The 17,547-nt window shown below is 49.4% G+C and overlaps 1 protein-coding gene across 21 annotated transcripts in view; it reads right to left on the bottom strand.

Annotated features, from left to right (window-relative positions):
- The window catches only part of AFDN (afadin, adherens junction formation factor), a 112,884-nt gene that overhangs the window by 73,784 nt on the left and 21,553 nt on the right, over positions 1 to 17,547 (bottom strand). For 12 of the 21 annotated variants that reach the window (XM_070377051.1, XM_070377037.1, XM_070377040.1 and 9 more), the window contains exons 2-4: positions 5,852 to 6,047; positions 2,477 to 2,592; positions 468 to 631 (exon numbers count right to left, since the gene is read on the bottom strand). In XM_070377051.1, the coding sequence (XP_070233152.1) occupies positions 468 to 631; positions 2,477 to 2,592; positions 5,852 to 6,047 (476 nt within the window). The remainder of the gene's footprint in view (positions 1 to 467; positions 632 to 2,476; positions 2,593 to 5,851; positions 6,048 to 17,547) is intronic. The other 9 variants (XM_070377057.1, XM_070377038.1, XM_070377047.1 and 6 more) reach the window with 3 other exon arrangements.

The following is a 17,547-nucleotide window of genomic DNA, read 5'->3' as shown; positions in this document are numbered from 1 at the left end:
GCGGGGGCCAGTACACAGGAAGGAGAGGGGCTGGGTGGGCCCGATGGCGCCTCTGAGCTGAGACGGGGACACCAGCTTTTCTCACCGGTCTTGCCAACCTCCCATCAGGTGTTAAGCGTATCTGAGGTATCTGAGAAACCACTGCTGCCTTAAGGACTGGAACAGCAGCAAGGGAAGGGAAGGCAGGCAGGGATGATGAGAATCTGACCCCATGGTTCACCGGGAAAGGCAGCCCCGTTCGCGGGTTCCCCACGCTAAGATGAGCAAGCACCGCAGACTGGCAGCGTCAGCAACACACGCTGCTTGGCAGACGCCTGGATCCCCTCGGCACGCGGAGCCAGGGCACGCTGGCCACTGAGATGAAGTCACCCCTCCCCCGTTTATCTGGGAGTTTAAGGAGGCCTGCTGCGTTAAAAACATTTGGCTTAGAACACAAAGAAACAGGAATATCTCCACAATTAACTTACGTGTCATCCCCAGAGAAAGGTCTGTCATCTTTCTCAGACGCCTGTCTCACTGCCTCTTTTTCTCTCTTCTTTTTTTCCTTCTTCTCCTTCTTTGAGAGAGTTCTCTTAAAGTTCTGGATGACGCCTTCTTTTTCCTGCTTTTCAGGTCCGTTACTTTGAGCCTTCTGATAAAAGCGACATTATCACTCCACCACTACGACACAGAATCGCACAGAGCCGTCTATGGGGGTCTAACCGCACTTTACACGCTTACAGAGCCACCTATGGGGGTCTAACCGCACCTTACACGCTCACAGAGCCACCTATGGGGGTCTAACCGCACCTTACACGCTCACAGAGCCACCTATGGGGATCTAACCGCACCTTACATGCTACAGCCGAAAACAGCCACCGGGGCAGGGAAGGCCTGGGATGGGAGATGGGCTTTGTCTCAACTGTGCCAACAGGTACATGAGTGTGCTGATCCACACTCACACACTCAAGATCTCATTTCACCGAGTGAAAATTTCACCTAAATTCAAACCGATAACCAAGGAAGCAAGCACACAAGAAAACCCAAACCCAGTAAGAAAACTGGGGTGGGAATCACACAAGCTTACTTATCATTTTTAATAAATAAAAATCCAAATAATTAGTAACTTAAATGAATGGAACCTAATGGATATACAGAAATAACCTTTTGAAACATTATCTACTTTATAGATTTCCTTTAACATCAGAAGAAATGTCAAGAATAGCCCTAAAAAATTGGCTTTTATGAAGCAAAGTTTTAAGTATTGTGTTTATGCAAAAACTTCTAATTTCTTTTCCAGATCTTTTTTTTTTTTTTGCTTATTCTTAATTTATACCATGATCTGCCTGAAGAAGACACAGAAACAAATTATTTTTTATATGACTTAATAGGCTGGCTGGTAAAGAATCAAAAAAAATAAGTGATTATTTCATGGGGAAAGAAAACTGCCTTCAGCTGTACCAGCGAGCACCTCTGTCTCCGTGCAAGCTGCCTGGGCCCCGTCCAGTCGCCACGACCCCAGGAAGGGCTCCACTACACACTGAGCGGGACCCGGGCCACCAGAAGGCACACCAGCTGAAATCGTGTGCTTAGTCTCTCAGTCGTGTCTGACTCTTTTCGACTCCATGGACTGTAGCCAACCAGGCTCCTCTGGCAGAAAAAAGTTATCCATTCTTATTTCGTATATGTTTACCACAAAGGCGACAGGTCCCGGGAGCACAGCTGTGTGTCTGGATTTTCCACATGGGACGCTGACGTCACAGACACTGAAAACGGCTGCCAGAAGCAAGCAGCGGCCCTCTCCCCAGATCCACTGGGAAAATGAAATGCAGGACTTTTCTCAAAATACCCTTAACCTCTGCCTTTGCTATCACTTGTCAACACTGAATTCTAGCCTGTAAGAGGCCACCCGACTCGAAACAGAATTATAATCATTTTAAAGCTATACCTGTATTTCATAAAGCTCTATCTGTATTTCTTTGCCACATGAAAAGAAGCAGCACAGGAATTCCAGGTGTCCTACGAGCTGAGAAAGTTTTAGACTCACTCTATTACAGCACCCAAAGAAACTCAAGGAAGTTTACGAAGTATTAACCTTCCATATGATAATACAAAAAAGGTCTTAAACATGCCTTACTATTAAGCTATATCTCCAAGTTCACAGATAAATAGGTTATTCAAATTTTATTTTCCCTTTTGATTCTTATTAAAACATATTTCAACTTTATAATTTGGGGGAAAAAAACCTAAAGCTAATTCCTTGATCATGAAGTCTCTGACAACAGTTTACATAATTCTTCGAAAAGGAGAGAATAATATTTGGGATTATTTCGTGAAATAGAGGATGAAGCAGGGATAAGCTGGGCTACTCTTACAGTACTTTCCAGGAGGAAGGTAAAAGGGCAGTTTAGGGAGAGAAGCAAAGAGCAGAATGAGCCCCGGGACCCTCGATCAGAGGTGGCCCTGGAACAGCATCAGCGAGACCCCCGATTCTCACCTTTGCAGGAATAGCATCGTTCTCGTTCTTAAGGACAAACCTGCCCTCTCGGTCATCTTTATTCCAGTTCAGCTGCACCACCAGGGGTTTCTCATCTATATCCAATCTTCTTTCTTCTTCACAACATGAAAAGAAAAAAAACAAACAAAAAGCCATGGTTATTTAATGGCACTAGTCAATACAACATTACTACATTCTGATACACAGTAAATTTTATGGACGAAAAATGTCTTGTAACCTTCATTACTTACTGATAGACTGAATGTAATTTAATTCCTCTCATGTGGAAGTGAGCGTTTCAATGACTAATTCAGGATTTTGGTGCTACTATATGTATACCTATCACGTGTCCAGTGCCAGAGATGGCCAGGCACAACTTCCTAACAACATTTAGAATCTAACCAGGAAAATACGAGAAATACACATGGACTAGGAAAAAAACACACGTAGGGCCTTGCTATATGTTTATTTCTGTAAATCAAGTTCTCTCAGATCCAACTGGAAAACGAGACGTTCCACTGATGGATGAGGCTCTTCTCACCTCAGCGTTACGTGCCGACAGACGTGGCCCTGCCCGGCCAGCACCCGTCCTGGCGTGACCCCTACCCTCCTCCTCCCACCTGTGTCCTGCCTCTGGCTCCAAAACGCTCAGTGCTCTACCCTCACACCCCTCCCGCCAGCAAGCTCCACCCCACCGTTCTCTAGATAAAGGGCTAAGAGTCTACTTCCTTCCTTATTTGAAATCTAAAAAGCTCCTGGCAGCCCCCCAAGGGCCCCCACACCTGACCACATACTAGGAAATGAGAGCTGGCAAAGATTATCCAGGCAAGAGGGCAGCAAAGACGGGCAATCACTGTGGTAAAGGAGGCGGGATCAACCGGACGAATCCAGAAGATTTACAGAGGCCTCAGCAAGCGTCACAGATCAGCAGCAATGTTAACTATCAGAATACAGGACAAACCAACTCTGAAGTATTATTGTATCAACAATACAATAAATCGGAGTCATATATCGGAGATTGGGCCAAGAAGTTTGAAATTCCTGCTTCAAACCAAAATTACCAAGTTGCTCAAGTGGCAAAATTTGCACTGGGTTGAAATCCCTCATAGCACATTTTTAGAGAACGAATATTCAGGACAATTAAGTCTAAACTGTAAAACAGCAAAGAGGGAGCTGCCCTGAAACACATGTGCCAGACAACTGCATGAACATAAATAAGTCAGGGCCCTGCTACAGTCTACATCACGTGTGCCTGACAACTTCATGCAGAAAGAGTCAGGGCCCTGCTACAGTCTACAATCTACATCACGTGTGCCTGACTCCATGCAGAAACAGCCAGGGCCCTGCTACAGTCTACAGTCTACATCACGTGTGCCTGACAACTTCATGCAGAAACAGCCAGGGCCCTGCTACAATCTGCAGTATCCTCTGCTCAAGTTAGAACAGCAAAAGCCTTTAGTTTTACAACTGACTTCACACAAGAAATTCTAATGTGGAAAAGGGCTGCGAGTGGCATTTCCACGGTACTGGGCCAGCGCTCTGTCCCACACGGGCTGAGGTGCCAGGGGCTCACTAGGCACATGTCACCTGTCCAGGGAACACGAGCTGAACCTGCCAGACACGGCAGGAACCACTGGTCCCTGCGAGGCTGAGCACCGTCCCTCCTGTGGGCATCCCATCCATGTCAGGCGGGTTTGCTATGACTGGGAACGGCATGAAATCACCGGTTTTCCTTTTATGTGTACTATTTTCCCAAATAACCAGCAAGCTGTTAAGAACATAAATCCTTATGAACTTGTCTGGATCTACGCAGTAAAATAAAGTGTTAAGTATTTCCTTTGGCCTGGGGATGCCACAAAAAATTCCTGACACACTATGGGCTCTGTGACCCGAAAAAGACTGAGGCCCTGCGCCGAGCCCGCTCCTCTAGGACTCACACCCGCGGCCTCCTCCTCTCTGAGGCCCCGCGCCGGGCCCGCTCCTCTAGGACTCACACCCGCGGCCTCCTCCTCTCTGAGGCCCCGGGCCGGGCCCGCTCCTCTAGGACTCACACCCGCGGCCTCCTCCTCTCTGAGGCCCCGGGCCCGCCCGCTCCTCTAGGACTCACACCCGCGGCCTCCTCCTCTCTGAGGCCCCGCGCCGGGCCCGCTCCTCTAGGACTCACACCCGCGGCCTCCTCCTCTCTGAGGCCCCGCGCGGGGCCACACGAGGTACAGGACATAGGCAGGCCAGCCTGGCTGAGCGTCACCTAGGGGACAGGGCTGGGGCTGGGGAACAGACACCTGCTTGTTTACACACCTTCCTGGTCACTTCATCCCATACAAGTAACTTATCTTACTTTTTAATTAAAAACAAATCTAGCAACGGAAGTTTAAGGAAAAAATATTCTTAGAAAAAAAAATCAAGCCCATTCCATTTTTAGATCTCAAATCCCAACCGTAGATGTCATTCCAAAGACCTCACGTGGTGCTGTTCAAATGACCAACGGTGCAGAAAGAAGAGTGAAAGGATGAGAAATACTATCCTCCTCTCTGTAAGCTTCGTACGAAGATTCTGAGGTAAAAGGAGAACTCAGCCTCAGAGAAAACATCCAAAATCGGGACCATCCTCTCCTGTCAAATCTAGTCGAGGTACAATGTATGCAGGTGGTGCCCCAGTGAGCTTGAAAGAATGATCCGTTTCAAACAAAGAAAGCTATACTTCGGGAAGAAAACTAAATAAATAATGTTCAAACAGGTTTTGTGGCTAGAACTTAAATAGGTATTAAAATAAGGTTTGTGCTATCTGTAATTCTTTATTTACAACATTAACTGGATTTTGCTATCTTCTTTTTTCTGCAGGTGACTCAGTATTTCCAAAGCACTCATAAACATTTAAACATTTCTACATTCCTAAACAGTTCAGCCTAAACTGCCACATGATATAGGATATTTTCAGAAACTTCAAACCTTAAAACAAGGAGAAGAGCTTCCTCACGACCCCTGTTCTTCCCAAGAACACGGTTCCTGTTCCACAGGACAAAGACGCTACAGCAAGACTGACGGTCCACACTCACAGCAGTGGGCTACTTCCGGCTGTAGCACTACAATCTACAGACAGAGTTACACGAAGTGTTTCTGCGAAATCAGGCAGCCCCGTGTATCATCAAGGTATGTTCCAGACCTGGAGAATTCAATGAAGCACTGCACTCCTCATCTCTGGAGGAGAAGGCAACTCCCCAAACTGCACCCGCGAGGAACCTGCTGGAACACCTCACAGACACTCGAGCGTTGCTCCGTTTCACTGCTCCCTCGGAACAGGACAGGGCAGCGGTGCAGCTGGGCCCCAGGAAAGTGCGCGCCTCGCGCCACGGCCCGTGGCCGCCTGCACACTGACCTCCGCTGACGTGCACCTCATAGAGCGAGTACTTGGGGGACGACAGCATGCGCATGTCGGGGCGGAACTTCTCGGCCAGCGTCTCCAGCACGTCCTGGGTGGTGGCGGTGCTGGACACCCGGATGCATTTCGTGGCGAAGTTCCCGGCGGCTTTATCTTGAAAATAAAACCTCATCACTCCGTGGAACTCCAAATCCTGAAAGGAGAATGAAATGATACATCTTTGAAAAAACCATAGCCTATAAAAAAAAGGTGTCTTCAAATTTAGTCAAGTGACTTGGGATGAGCTATTTACAGTCTGCCTCCCCCTGCGTGGCTCAAGCGTCAGGTCCGGCTGCAGAGCACCTGTGTCAGCAGCAGCTGCCACTCGGACCGGGGCCCTCAGCTAGGGCCGGGCACCACTTGGTCAAGTCTTTATAACCACCCAGTGAAGCAGATGCTACGATCAAATCCCAGCCTCAAGATCTGGCCACTAAAACTCACAAAGCCTGAGTATCCCGTTCAAGCAGGATCAAAGCAAGTCTAGAATTAAGCCTGGATGCACAGAACTCCGAGGTGCACACCCATCTGACCCTGAGGGCCCATCTGTCCCGAGATTTCAAAGGGGCAACGCTAACCCCAACCCCAGCATGAATGTGAATGAATGGAAACTCCCTTTGGCTGAATGTAATTGTAAGTATTTTCAGTATGAACTACTCGCCCCAGATCAACAGGCACAATGTGGATTTTTCTTAAAATTCTTTGTTTTTTAATAATCTTACTTCCAGAGAAAAGTACAATGGATGCCAACCAAGACTACTTCGCGGGAAGCTGAAGCCCACACACAGGACCTTGGGAGGCTCCCTCCCGGGCTCCTTTGCTTGTCCAATCAATTACAGGTTTTATTTAGGCAACACTCTTGCTGTCACCATAATAACAGGACTCAGGAGTTCACACCCGGGCAGGGGCCTGCTGCAACATAGAGCACCTGTGTTTGTCTGGTGGGTCACACCTTACCAGATGATGCTGTGTACCTCGGGACCCCCTGGACACAGCGCAGCTCCCTGCAGACCTCTGCGGACACTTCCAATCCCAAGGCTCCCTGCACGTCCCAGGCACCAAGAGAGCCTCGGCGGGAGTCCTCAAAGCTCCCGTCACGACACGTGACGTCTTCCCACATCCGCGAGCAACCAGAGCCACCCCCGCCCTAAGGGCAGGCAGGGGAGCCCCCCTCACCCTCCTCCTCACAGAGGTCCCTGCGGCCTCAGAGACCGTCAAAGCCACTTCTATCTGCATCCCAACCCGCCAGCCTGCCCTTCCCGGAAAGGCACCCTCCAACGAGTCTTCACCTGAAGGAGAGTAAGGGACAGGGAGTATCAGCACGGGCTTAATGGTCTATTTGAAAATTAAACTGGACAAAGACACCTTTGGGCACATTTCCAGACCCTGGGTTCCTACTGTGTCTGCCCGACTCTGCTGCGGGCCGCCCGCCCCCTGTGTTCCCCCACCCTGGGCTAGGAACGCAAGGATCAGGGCTATGTGGGAAGGACAACCCAAACCACAGATGCCGGGGTGAAGCCAGGCATGGGCGCAGGGTGGCAGCAGAGAAAGCAAGTCAGGAGTTGTCTGTCTGGCCCAGGCCAAGCAGCCAAAAATCAGGCTGATAATCATTTTAAAAGAAACCTCTATATTGATGCTTTTAAAGAAACAATTCTCCAGGCTCGATCAAGCCTAAATAAAGTAGACTATTAAAAACTACCTTTGATTTGATTTGCACTAAATAAGCATTAATAAATAGCAGTTCAACTTGCCGGGTCTCCTTAACATCACACTGGAACATATAAGCAGAGTCACTACTGGGCGAGTCCCTTAGTAAAGGAACACATTAGCTTTCTGCTCAATTATTCAGCCAGTTTCAGCAGGTGTGCATAAGTCTACAGAATTTTATCAAAACTGAGAAGACATAAAATCAAGTTCCTGAACGTTAAATTGGGCAGGCAGTGACCAAGCTAACACCCAATAATAACCGTAACTAACGTATGTCACAGGCCATCATGTGCCAGATACGGACGGTCTTCAGCATTTAATTCCCCAAACTAAGAGGCAGGTGCCACCATCACGCCCACTGCGCAGGGGCACAAAGAAGGTCCGGGGAGGCCAAGCGCGAGCCGCCAGCACACAGCCGCCCGGCGGCCAGCACCCTCCTGGCCACCAGTCCCTCCGGGCCAGCGGCGGGACCCCATCGCCTGTGCTCCGTGGCCGGCGCTGCAGCTCGATGCACAGAAAGGCAGGGCGACCTAACAGACTGGTCACTTGGTTCCTTTCCTCAGGGGTCACTTTTCCCGACAGGAAAACTGCCTTCTTTTTACCTAAAGGTATATCCTCACCTTCAGATACATTCTTCCCTGAGAAACACGATCACCCACGGTCACCACAACAGTAATGAACACTGCTCGGAGTTGGGTTACCACTCTTGAAACAGAAGTGTTCTTGTGTTTATCAGAAGGAATACGAGAAGACCAGAAGAGCGAGCGAGAAGGCTCGTTAAGAAATTGCACACACAGGGTCAAAACAAGGAGCAGAGACGCACAGGTGGAGGTTTGCTTTTCAGCATTTTGCCAACACCTCATTAGTTAATGAGACTGATGACCAATTGGCCTTCTTACCCGAACCAGGAGAAACTCACCCAGACAACCCCAGATCTCCTGTTCAAGCTACGGAGAACCACCTGCTCTAGAGCTTAAACAGGCTAATAACCAGGCTGTGTTCACATTCTTCTCACTGCTTCCAGCATTCCTAGGAAAACCAGGTCCCAGCCTGTAGCCCAACAACGCTACCTGCAACAGGTAATCACCTTTCCAGTTCCCTGGTTTACAGGACCACGACTTTATCTCATACACACACCTATTCCCAAGGCTGCTGCCTCCAAGACAGCTGTGTGCCTTCAAAACACAAACATTACTGTGCATAAAGCTGATGGCCGTTTACTCACACTGTTAAAAACAGCAGTAACATTTGATGCCAACAGTTTAGGTAGAGAATGGACACAACACCTGATCACAGGTTTTTAGAGCCGTATAAATACTATTTTTTAAGCTTGTATAAACCACTTCTTAAACTGTTTTAAACCAGCACTGAAGGACACTTTTTAAGACTATTTGCATTTCATTACCTGTAACTTCCACATGACAGATACTCCCGAAGGCTCAGCACCGTCTGGGGGGGACCTCAGCCCACCCCTCCCGGGGAACGCGCCCTGCTGCACACAACCTGCCCCCGGGGGCCTCACGGCACTGCGCCGCGCGGGCGCTGGGTTTCTACAAGCGGAGGGGTGAGGCCCCCCGGGAGGGTCACATGACAGACGGCCAGCATTTCTCAGCACTAAAGTGTTTTGCAGTGGAGGCAGGTATGCACACTTGCAGCCTGCAGGACTATGCGAACGTGACCATTACTTGCAACCAGAAACCAAGCACAGTGGTGAGCCTGCTGCACGCTCTGGACCGAATCCGCTCATCCGGGGCGAGCCGGGGCCGTCCTCACCCGGGAGCACAATCCACGGCACACGCCTCACAGGTCTGCGTGATCCAGTGGTTCTGGTACGGCTCCTTGTCTGAAAACAAAGGCACGCTCTCTCACACATCCCAGTGCACGCCTTCTAGAGGTGAGCCAACCACTGTTCTCCTAACATTGCCAGAGCCGAGGTGGAGTAAGCTCACTGAACGCGGGAAAAGTCACCTTTCAGGGGAAGATTTCAGAGTTTATACAAGTTCTCTGGTCTAAAAAACCAACCCCAATGCACACACCCCACAGAGAACGCACACAGATCACTGCTTTATGAACTCGAACAAACCACCCTGTATCCAACCATGTGAACGTCGTAAGTAAGACAATTCTCTGCCAGAAAACAGCCTGCTGTGAAAACCGATCAGCAAACATGGTCTTCAAAGGCCTCAGTTATGGCCTCAGCACCGTATACTTACAACTGTCAGCTTCCGAGGCAGGTTCCCCGTGCGCTTCGCTGGGAGACGCCAGTGAAAGTGGAAACCTACCCAACCCCTTAGTCAGCGTCACAAGGGGATGAACAGTGACCTTCTCCCCACAGTCCTCTGAAAATCTTTAATCTCTATATTTGAGAAGCTACCACACCATGTGCACTGGAGATGTGAAAGACGGTAACGAAGGATACACTAATTAAACCCAAGTAACAAAAGACAAAAACCACACTTGTGATTAAAGATGATGTCTTGATTTCTGCTGTGACTCTTAAGTACTGCACTTGTACAAACGTGAAGTGCAAATGTACAGAAGGCAAGAAGTGAAGTGAAGGTGAAAGTCACTCACTCGTGTCTGACTCTCTGCGACCCCATGGACTGTACAGTCCATGGACTTCTCCAGGCCAGAACACTGGAGTGGGTAGCCTTTCTCTTCTCCAGGGGATGTTCCCAACCCAGGGATCGAACCCAGGTCTCCCACATTGCGGGTGGATTCTTTTCCAGCTGAGCCACAAGGCAAGTAAAGAAAACACCCTTCAAAAAGCCACCTCTCTAGTCCAGGGGTTCTATCCAACTTTGTCCGGGATCCTGCAGCAGACTGGTGAGGCCTATGCCACTGCTCTCAGAATAAAAATGTGAAATGCATAAAGCACAGAGGATTGCAAAGTTAACAATCACAGTGAAATGCAATCATTAGGGCTTCCCTGGTGGTGCAGTGGTGAGGGACACTGGACAGATCACTGGTCCAGGAAGAGCCTGCAGAGCAACTACAGAGCCCCGGAGCTGCACTCCTGAGCCCTCGCCCCCGGAGCCTGGGAACAGCACTCCTGAGCCCTCACTCTAGAGCTCAGGAGCTGCAACTCCTGAGCCCCCATCCCCGGAGCCTGGGAACAGCACTTCGGAGCCCACACTCTGGAGCCCAGAAGCCACACTCCTGAGCCCACACTCTGAGCCCCCACACCCTGAGCCCCACTGGGCCCAGCCACTCCTGAGCCCACACTCTGGAGCCCAGGAGCCACACTCCTGAGCCCACACTCTGGAGCCCGGGAGCCACACTCCTGAGCCCACACTCTGGAGCCCGGGAGCCACACTCCTGAGCCCACACTCTGGAGCCCGGGAGCCACACTCCTGAGCCCTCGCCCCCGGAGCCCGCCGTTAAGAGAAGCCTCTGCGATGAGAGGCCTGCAAACCACAGCCAGAGCAGCCCTCACTCGTTGCAACCAGGGAAAAGCCCGGGCAGCAATGCAGACCCAGCGCAGCCGATAAAGAATCTTTTAAAAAGTACAACGATTGAAATATTTTTAAAACCTGTGATAGAATATGAGTGGTCTTTATTAACATATTAAGTAAGGTCTAGACCTTATTTTTGTGCATTAAAAACTTTACAACTTCAATTTTGAAGGAAATAGGAGTATAAACTTGTAAGTGAAGAAAATGCTAAATTTCAGTTACAGGCTAATAAAAATGTATTTACTGAAATTAAGATGTCATTATTTTCTCATCCATGGAATGTATCTATAGCCCTCAAGTAAGAAGGCGTCCCTGGAGCAGCTCCAGAGATGACAAACACGCTCGACAGCTACAAGATACTGCCGTTTACAAAAGCAAAACTCATGTTACTTTGCCAACTGGGCTGAACTTTACCCACGGGCACCCCTGGGCCCGATGCTCAGTCGGTTTGAGCATGACATTCTGCACAGGGGCAGTGCAGACGTCCTAGGCCCCGTGCACTCCAGGGTGTAGGTGGGCACAGCGGGCAGGACGGGCCCAGGACTGCAGCTGTGGGCACCCCTGGGCTCCTCAGGAACGGCCGTGCGGTGCCTGGACCACCCCTGGCCTCCACCTACAGGATGCCAGCAGCACTCGCCAGCTGGGAGACCAGGTTGCCTCCAGACTCCGGCCTGGGCCCCCGGTGACAAGCCGGGCCCCCGGCAGCATGGCGTTCCAGTTCCCATCCCTCCAAGCGCCCGCCTTCCTGCGGCATGATCCCACTTCTCTCCTGAACAGATTTCTGCTCCAGCATCCGAGCCGCAGTGTCCAGACGTGGTCAGTGAACTCCAGGTGCAAATGGACTGCTAAATCTAACATCACACCTGTGATTAACGCGATTTAAAGTGACCCAGCTTGACGGTGACCACCTAAGACTGCTGACTCACAGGAGGCATCAGTAAAATGACAGTTCTTGAGTCGCTGCCACCTTTGTCCACCTGCAGCCTCGCTCCAGCTCAGCACTAGCCTGCTAAACCATAGACTTGGAGTACAACTAATCACCTGTTCCCGGGCTTTCCCCACCAATCAGAGGTAACGAATCTGTCTGTAAAGCAGGAAACACAGGTTCGATCCCTGGGTCGGGAAGATGCCCTGGAGGAGGGCATGGCTACCCACTCAGTATTCTTGCCTGGGAAATCCCGTGGACAGAGGAGCCTGGCGGGCTGTGGTCCTTGGGGTCACAAAGATGTGACTTGGCACAGCACATCAGCTGTTCCTAATTCATCTCACTGTGCTCAGACCCAGCCCTTCAACTCAACAGCCGGATGAAAGCCGTGATAACGTCCAGACACATCGTGACTAATCCACTTCCCTCATCTACAAAGCTGGCAGCCCACTCTCTCAGGCACACACACAGTGACGTCGCTGCGTCCGCTGAGCCGGGCCGATTCCTGTGAGTGCAACCGCACAGCCTTCCCAGCCCTCACTTCCTTTCAGGCTCACCATAACCAGAGGGCACTTCTAAGAACAGTTTGGGTTCATCTTCACAGCGTTAGTACGCACACTCAGTTCACACACTGCTTTCGAAACCTGTATTATGTAATAAACGTCTTCATGGAAACCCACACTTTAAAAATTATAGATGTCATCATAGGCGATTTAAGAAATGTAAATAAAGTTGACTACATAAAAATAAACTTTCATTTGGGGGAAAAAAAGGCATGCAATAAGTAAAGTCCAAAGACAAGGGACACACTGGGGGAAAAAATATTTCCAACTTACATGAAAGAATGAAATATAAGATATATAGAGTCTCTAAAATATGAGAAGAAAAAAAAACCCACTTTAACATGAATTAAAAAAACCTCATGTTCACCAAGTGAACATGACTCAAATAGGAAAAAGGATGAACCACCTCCTTAAAGACAAAATAACTGTAAAACTTGAAAATAAGATCACATTTCTCAATCAAAGTGGTAAAAGTCTAAGAACCCCTCTACTTGTGGGGCGGATACAAGACGCATGTCGACGGTGCAGACCTGGGGCAGCGCTCGGCAAAACGAGCCGCACGGGGCACAGAGTGTCCCCTTCGGTGGGTGTGTCCCGGAGACACGCCGGCAAAGGCGTGCAGTGCAGCGCCGGTGATAACAGCAAAGTTCTGGAAAAGACGCGGCGAGGGACGCTGGTTCAGTAAGCTCTGGTCCCTTCACGTAACGGAATGAAACGCTGCCACTACGCCGTGACGCAGCACGGAACACAAGTACCCGTTTCCGTGGACGCAGGACACAACCGTGTGTGCGCCAGTCAGTTCCTTTCACGTGACGCCTGACCACACCTGCAGAAGGAAACCCTCCCTAAAATGGACAAACCAAAATGCTTCCTCGACAGGGAAGATCCCCTGCAGAAGGGAATGCCAACCCACCCAATTCTTGCCTGGGAAATCCCACGGACAGAGGCGCCTGGCGGGCTACAGTCTAGAGGGTCGCAGAGAGTCACAACTTAGCAACTCAGTAACCACAGCTCTTGTCACTCAAGAAGTCTCAAAGCAAAAGACAAGATGTAAAGTTAAGCATCTCTAGCACCCAGACTGCTGTCTCTCAATCCTTTTCTCCACTAGAAAGAACCAAGGATCCCTGGAGAAATGGTCTAATCCAGGTATGGTCAGAAAATGGACAAGATGAGTTTGGGACACCTTATTACACCAGAAAACAAAGAAGTTTAAAAAAAAAAAGAAAAAGAAAAACCGTCTAGCCACCAAAAGGTGCACCTGGCCAAATCTGGACAATTTGATTACCAGCAGCAATAATGACTGCAAGTGACGAGACAGAGAAGCCATGAAAACTCCCAACTGCGCAGCGAAGTAAAGAGCAGGGAGAACGCCAAAGCCAAGGTCACTGTCACCGCCGCAGGCCACTACACCAACCGAGTCGGAAAACAAGCAGCTCAACTCAGAGAGCGCGGGATTCACTGTCCTCCTGCAGCTCAGACAAGGAAGACAGGCTTTTAAACCTCCAGCCAGTCACCGTGAAACAAACGACAGAACTGGGAAATCAGGATTTTTTCAACCCTTACTTGTCGGGCGAGGACTGGCAGGGCCCCAGCCAGGAGGCAGAGGCCGCCACCCGGCCCCGAGGGTGCGGCGGGCGGGCTGTCGGGGCCGCCGCCTCCGCCCCCAGCTCAGGGCCGGCCCCCGAGGCCCTCCTGGACCTGCGTGTGGACCTCAGCTCCATCACGGCTCCAAAGCTACAGAAACAGTCACTCCCCACCGCCGCTGGAAGTGACTGGAAGTTTTGGACAGTGAACTTCAGAAACGGGATTATGAATGTACGGTGTTCTACTCTGTGAATCTTGGTATTTTGCTCCTTTCATATGATGCAGATACAGTACTAATATGCTCAGTTGTTTTTTGCCTTTTTTTTTTGGCTGGAGATACTTTTCAAACTATTTTCTCGTGTTTAAGTATACGAGCACTTGAGAATTTTTAGATGGGAAGTGATGAAATGTCTTCTCTCAGATAACCATGTCCCTAAACTCAGCTTCAATAATAAAATAAGGAAATTTTCTTTTAAAACCTGTTTCTTATATCTGCGCTGAGTGTGAAGTATGTGAAATATTGAGAAGTTTCTAAGTCTGAACAAGGGTAATGCACCATACAACTATATGCAGAAATTGGTAGACTATCATTTACTGTATTTACATAACTTCCAAGTAAATACTCAGCTGCAACAACTGATTCAAAGAAGCTTTGTACAATGTACAATTGAAGTGCTACCATCTGAATCTCTATAGTATACTAAAAATTGAATTCACAGTACTCAACCTGTTCTATTAAAAAAAAAAAAAACTCAAGAAACTTATCTAAATGAAAAAATTATCTTCAAATCTTCACTGTCGTACACTGCATTAGTAACCAAATACACTTTGAAACGGTTTTTGAGTCCTTTCCATATTTTGAGGCCTTTCATATCCTTTATGAGACACTTGAAAGGGGGTTGGGTGGGGGGAGAGAAGTTAGAAACAAAATAATCTGGGGGCAGAGGGTGCAAGAGCAGTGATGTGAACACGATCGCCTTCCGGCTGGGGTTTCACAGAGAAATTGGCACCGAGCTTCACTTCTCTGCCTGGTTTGATGGGGGCTCCCGAGCCGCATTCTTGGTGCCAAGCGGGACGTGCGGACCACACTTCCTGCCTCACTCTGCCTTATCAGGTGAGCACAGCAGATTGGAATGCCGCCTGGTAGCAGGCGAGAGCGAGCCAAGGTGAGCTGCTCAGAGCAGCACGCAGACTTCAGAAAGGGCCGCACGGTTCGGGAGGATGTTTGGCAGCACTGAAGCAGAAAGGCACCCAGGAGGGCAGAGCGACAGAGGCAAGACCAACTCCCTGTTCCGCTGGGTTTCCTCGGCGAAACCACACAGGAGAACGTTCGAGAACAGCAGCAACCGCCAGAGTGGACTGTCCTTCTGCTCACCAAAATAACACTTCTATTCCAGAATTTTCCATACTGAAGTAAGTATTACAAATATGTGGGGTATTTAACTATAACGTATTCGTGTATGGGCTAAAAAAAAAGTACATTCTGTAATAAATTCTTTAGATAACTAATGGAATATGTCATAGGCATGAACTCAAAGACAAAGAAACAGAAATACGATGATGAAAGAAAAAAGTGTTAGGTTCCATAAAATGAAAACCTCAAAAACCACTGATTTGTTTTTATATATAAAGTTACACTATATCTTTTAAAGAAGATATTACCATTTCTAGACAAAATCAGAAACAGTAACAAGATTTTTTTTTTTCAGCTTAAAGAGATATGCAAAGCAGAATCAACCTAAAACGAGCAATACTAATCCAGAACGTGGTGCTGGGGACCTCCCCTCCCCTACAAAGCACCTCAACTGACACAGGGCTGAGCCAACAGATCTGAGCTTGTCCTGCGATGAACAAGGACGACCTTCTGCTGGAGCAGACAAAGCGAAACACGGGAGAGGAGAAAAGGCACAGCTAATAACGACAATAGGACAGCAACAGGTATCCATCCTCAAGAAGCATCAACAGAGCAGAAGGAAGCACCACCCGGAGTCAAGCGCTTTCTACACACGTCTGCTGCACTTCTAGACACGGCCCTGTCTACAGACCCTCAGCTGAGCCCAGGACACAGCACGTCCAGCCACAGCCCTACAGGGCGGGCACCTCTGTCTACAGACCCTCAGCTGAGCCCAGAACCGGTAAGCTGCCTGACCCCGACCACACAGCAGCACCCTAGGGTCAGAAGGCGGATGAGACAAGAAGCTGCACTTCTTTCTCCCCACGAAGCGAAGTTGCCTCTCACCTGTTACCCTGTTGTGAAGAAAGGCTGTAGCCTTCCCACACCCAGTCACTCACAGACTGCACAGCCAGTCAGCATCCCACTAGTGGACAGGTAACACAGCCAGCACTCTGACACACACCGAGCGTACAGAAGGGAAAGCCCGGAAAACCCGCACTGAGGCTGTAAAAGGGGGTGGGGAGTCCCACGGGCAAAGGCACTCCAGGTACAGTGAACACCTACGGGCACAAGTTAACTGTAAACCCTTCAGATGGAGCGCTGAGCATATCCCTGAAACAAGAGAGAAAAGCTATAAAAACGCAAGTCGAAGGAGAAGAACGAGAAACCCAGCTACATTTTAAGGCTTTAAGTCTGTGACAAAACACTGTAATAGACAAAAAAAAGATGAACTGAAACATACTTGCAACATACACATAAAAGATTAGTATTCAGAGTTTACAAAGATTTCCTACAAATCAAGTAGAAAAGGACAAACAGTTCATGGAAAAAAACACGGACAAAATGTGTAAGTAGGCGATTCAAAGAGAAAACCAGAAGGACCACACACACAAGAAAACACGCTCACTCACTGAAACCAGGTTAATAATATTAGTCATGATTCTAGCTTATCAAAAGAAATCTGAATATCCCGAGGATGCGGGGACGTCTGAGGTCTGGACCGTAAACTGGCAAACCCATCTCAAGATCAATGTGGCAGAATGTGCGTCTGGCCTCTGACGGAGAAATCACATGTCTAGGTGTCCTCCTGAACACCGCCCCGGCCCAGAAGACAGGGACGAGGGCGCCCTGGAAAGCCTGCTCTGTAACAGGGACGACGCTGCACAGCTTGGCCGTCCCGATGCAGGAGCGGAGATGCGGGGCAGGGCGGCCATGCAACCGCTGCAACACTTGAAGCTCTGCCCTGGCAGCCTCAGGCGGCCGTGCTCTCTGGAGGCCGAAAGGGGGCAAGACGGGCAGGAGGGGTGGCTGTACTATAACTCGACATCCTGAGGCTGCCCGGCCGCCTTCAGCTGAAAGACACCTCAATGATAACAACTACACCTCCCTTGTTGATTTGGGAATTAAACAGAGCAACGGGCCAGCTGTGTGTCTAAACCTCTGCTCGGCAGGCGTCGCGTCAGAGGTGTGAGCTCGGCAGTGACTCGAGGAGGAGGTGGCCAGGAGGGCCTGGCCCCCCAAGCAGAGCC

Source organism: Bos mutus, chromosome 9, assembly GCF_027580195.1.
Source record: "Bos mutus isolate GX-2022 chromosome 9, NWIPB_WYAK_1.1, whole genome shotgun sequence".
NCBI classification, from domain to species: Eukaryota; Metazoa; Chordata; class Mammalia; order Artiodactyla; family Bovidae; genus Bos; species Bos mutus.
This window is presented reverse-complemented; position numbering and strand designations above follow the sequence as displayed.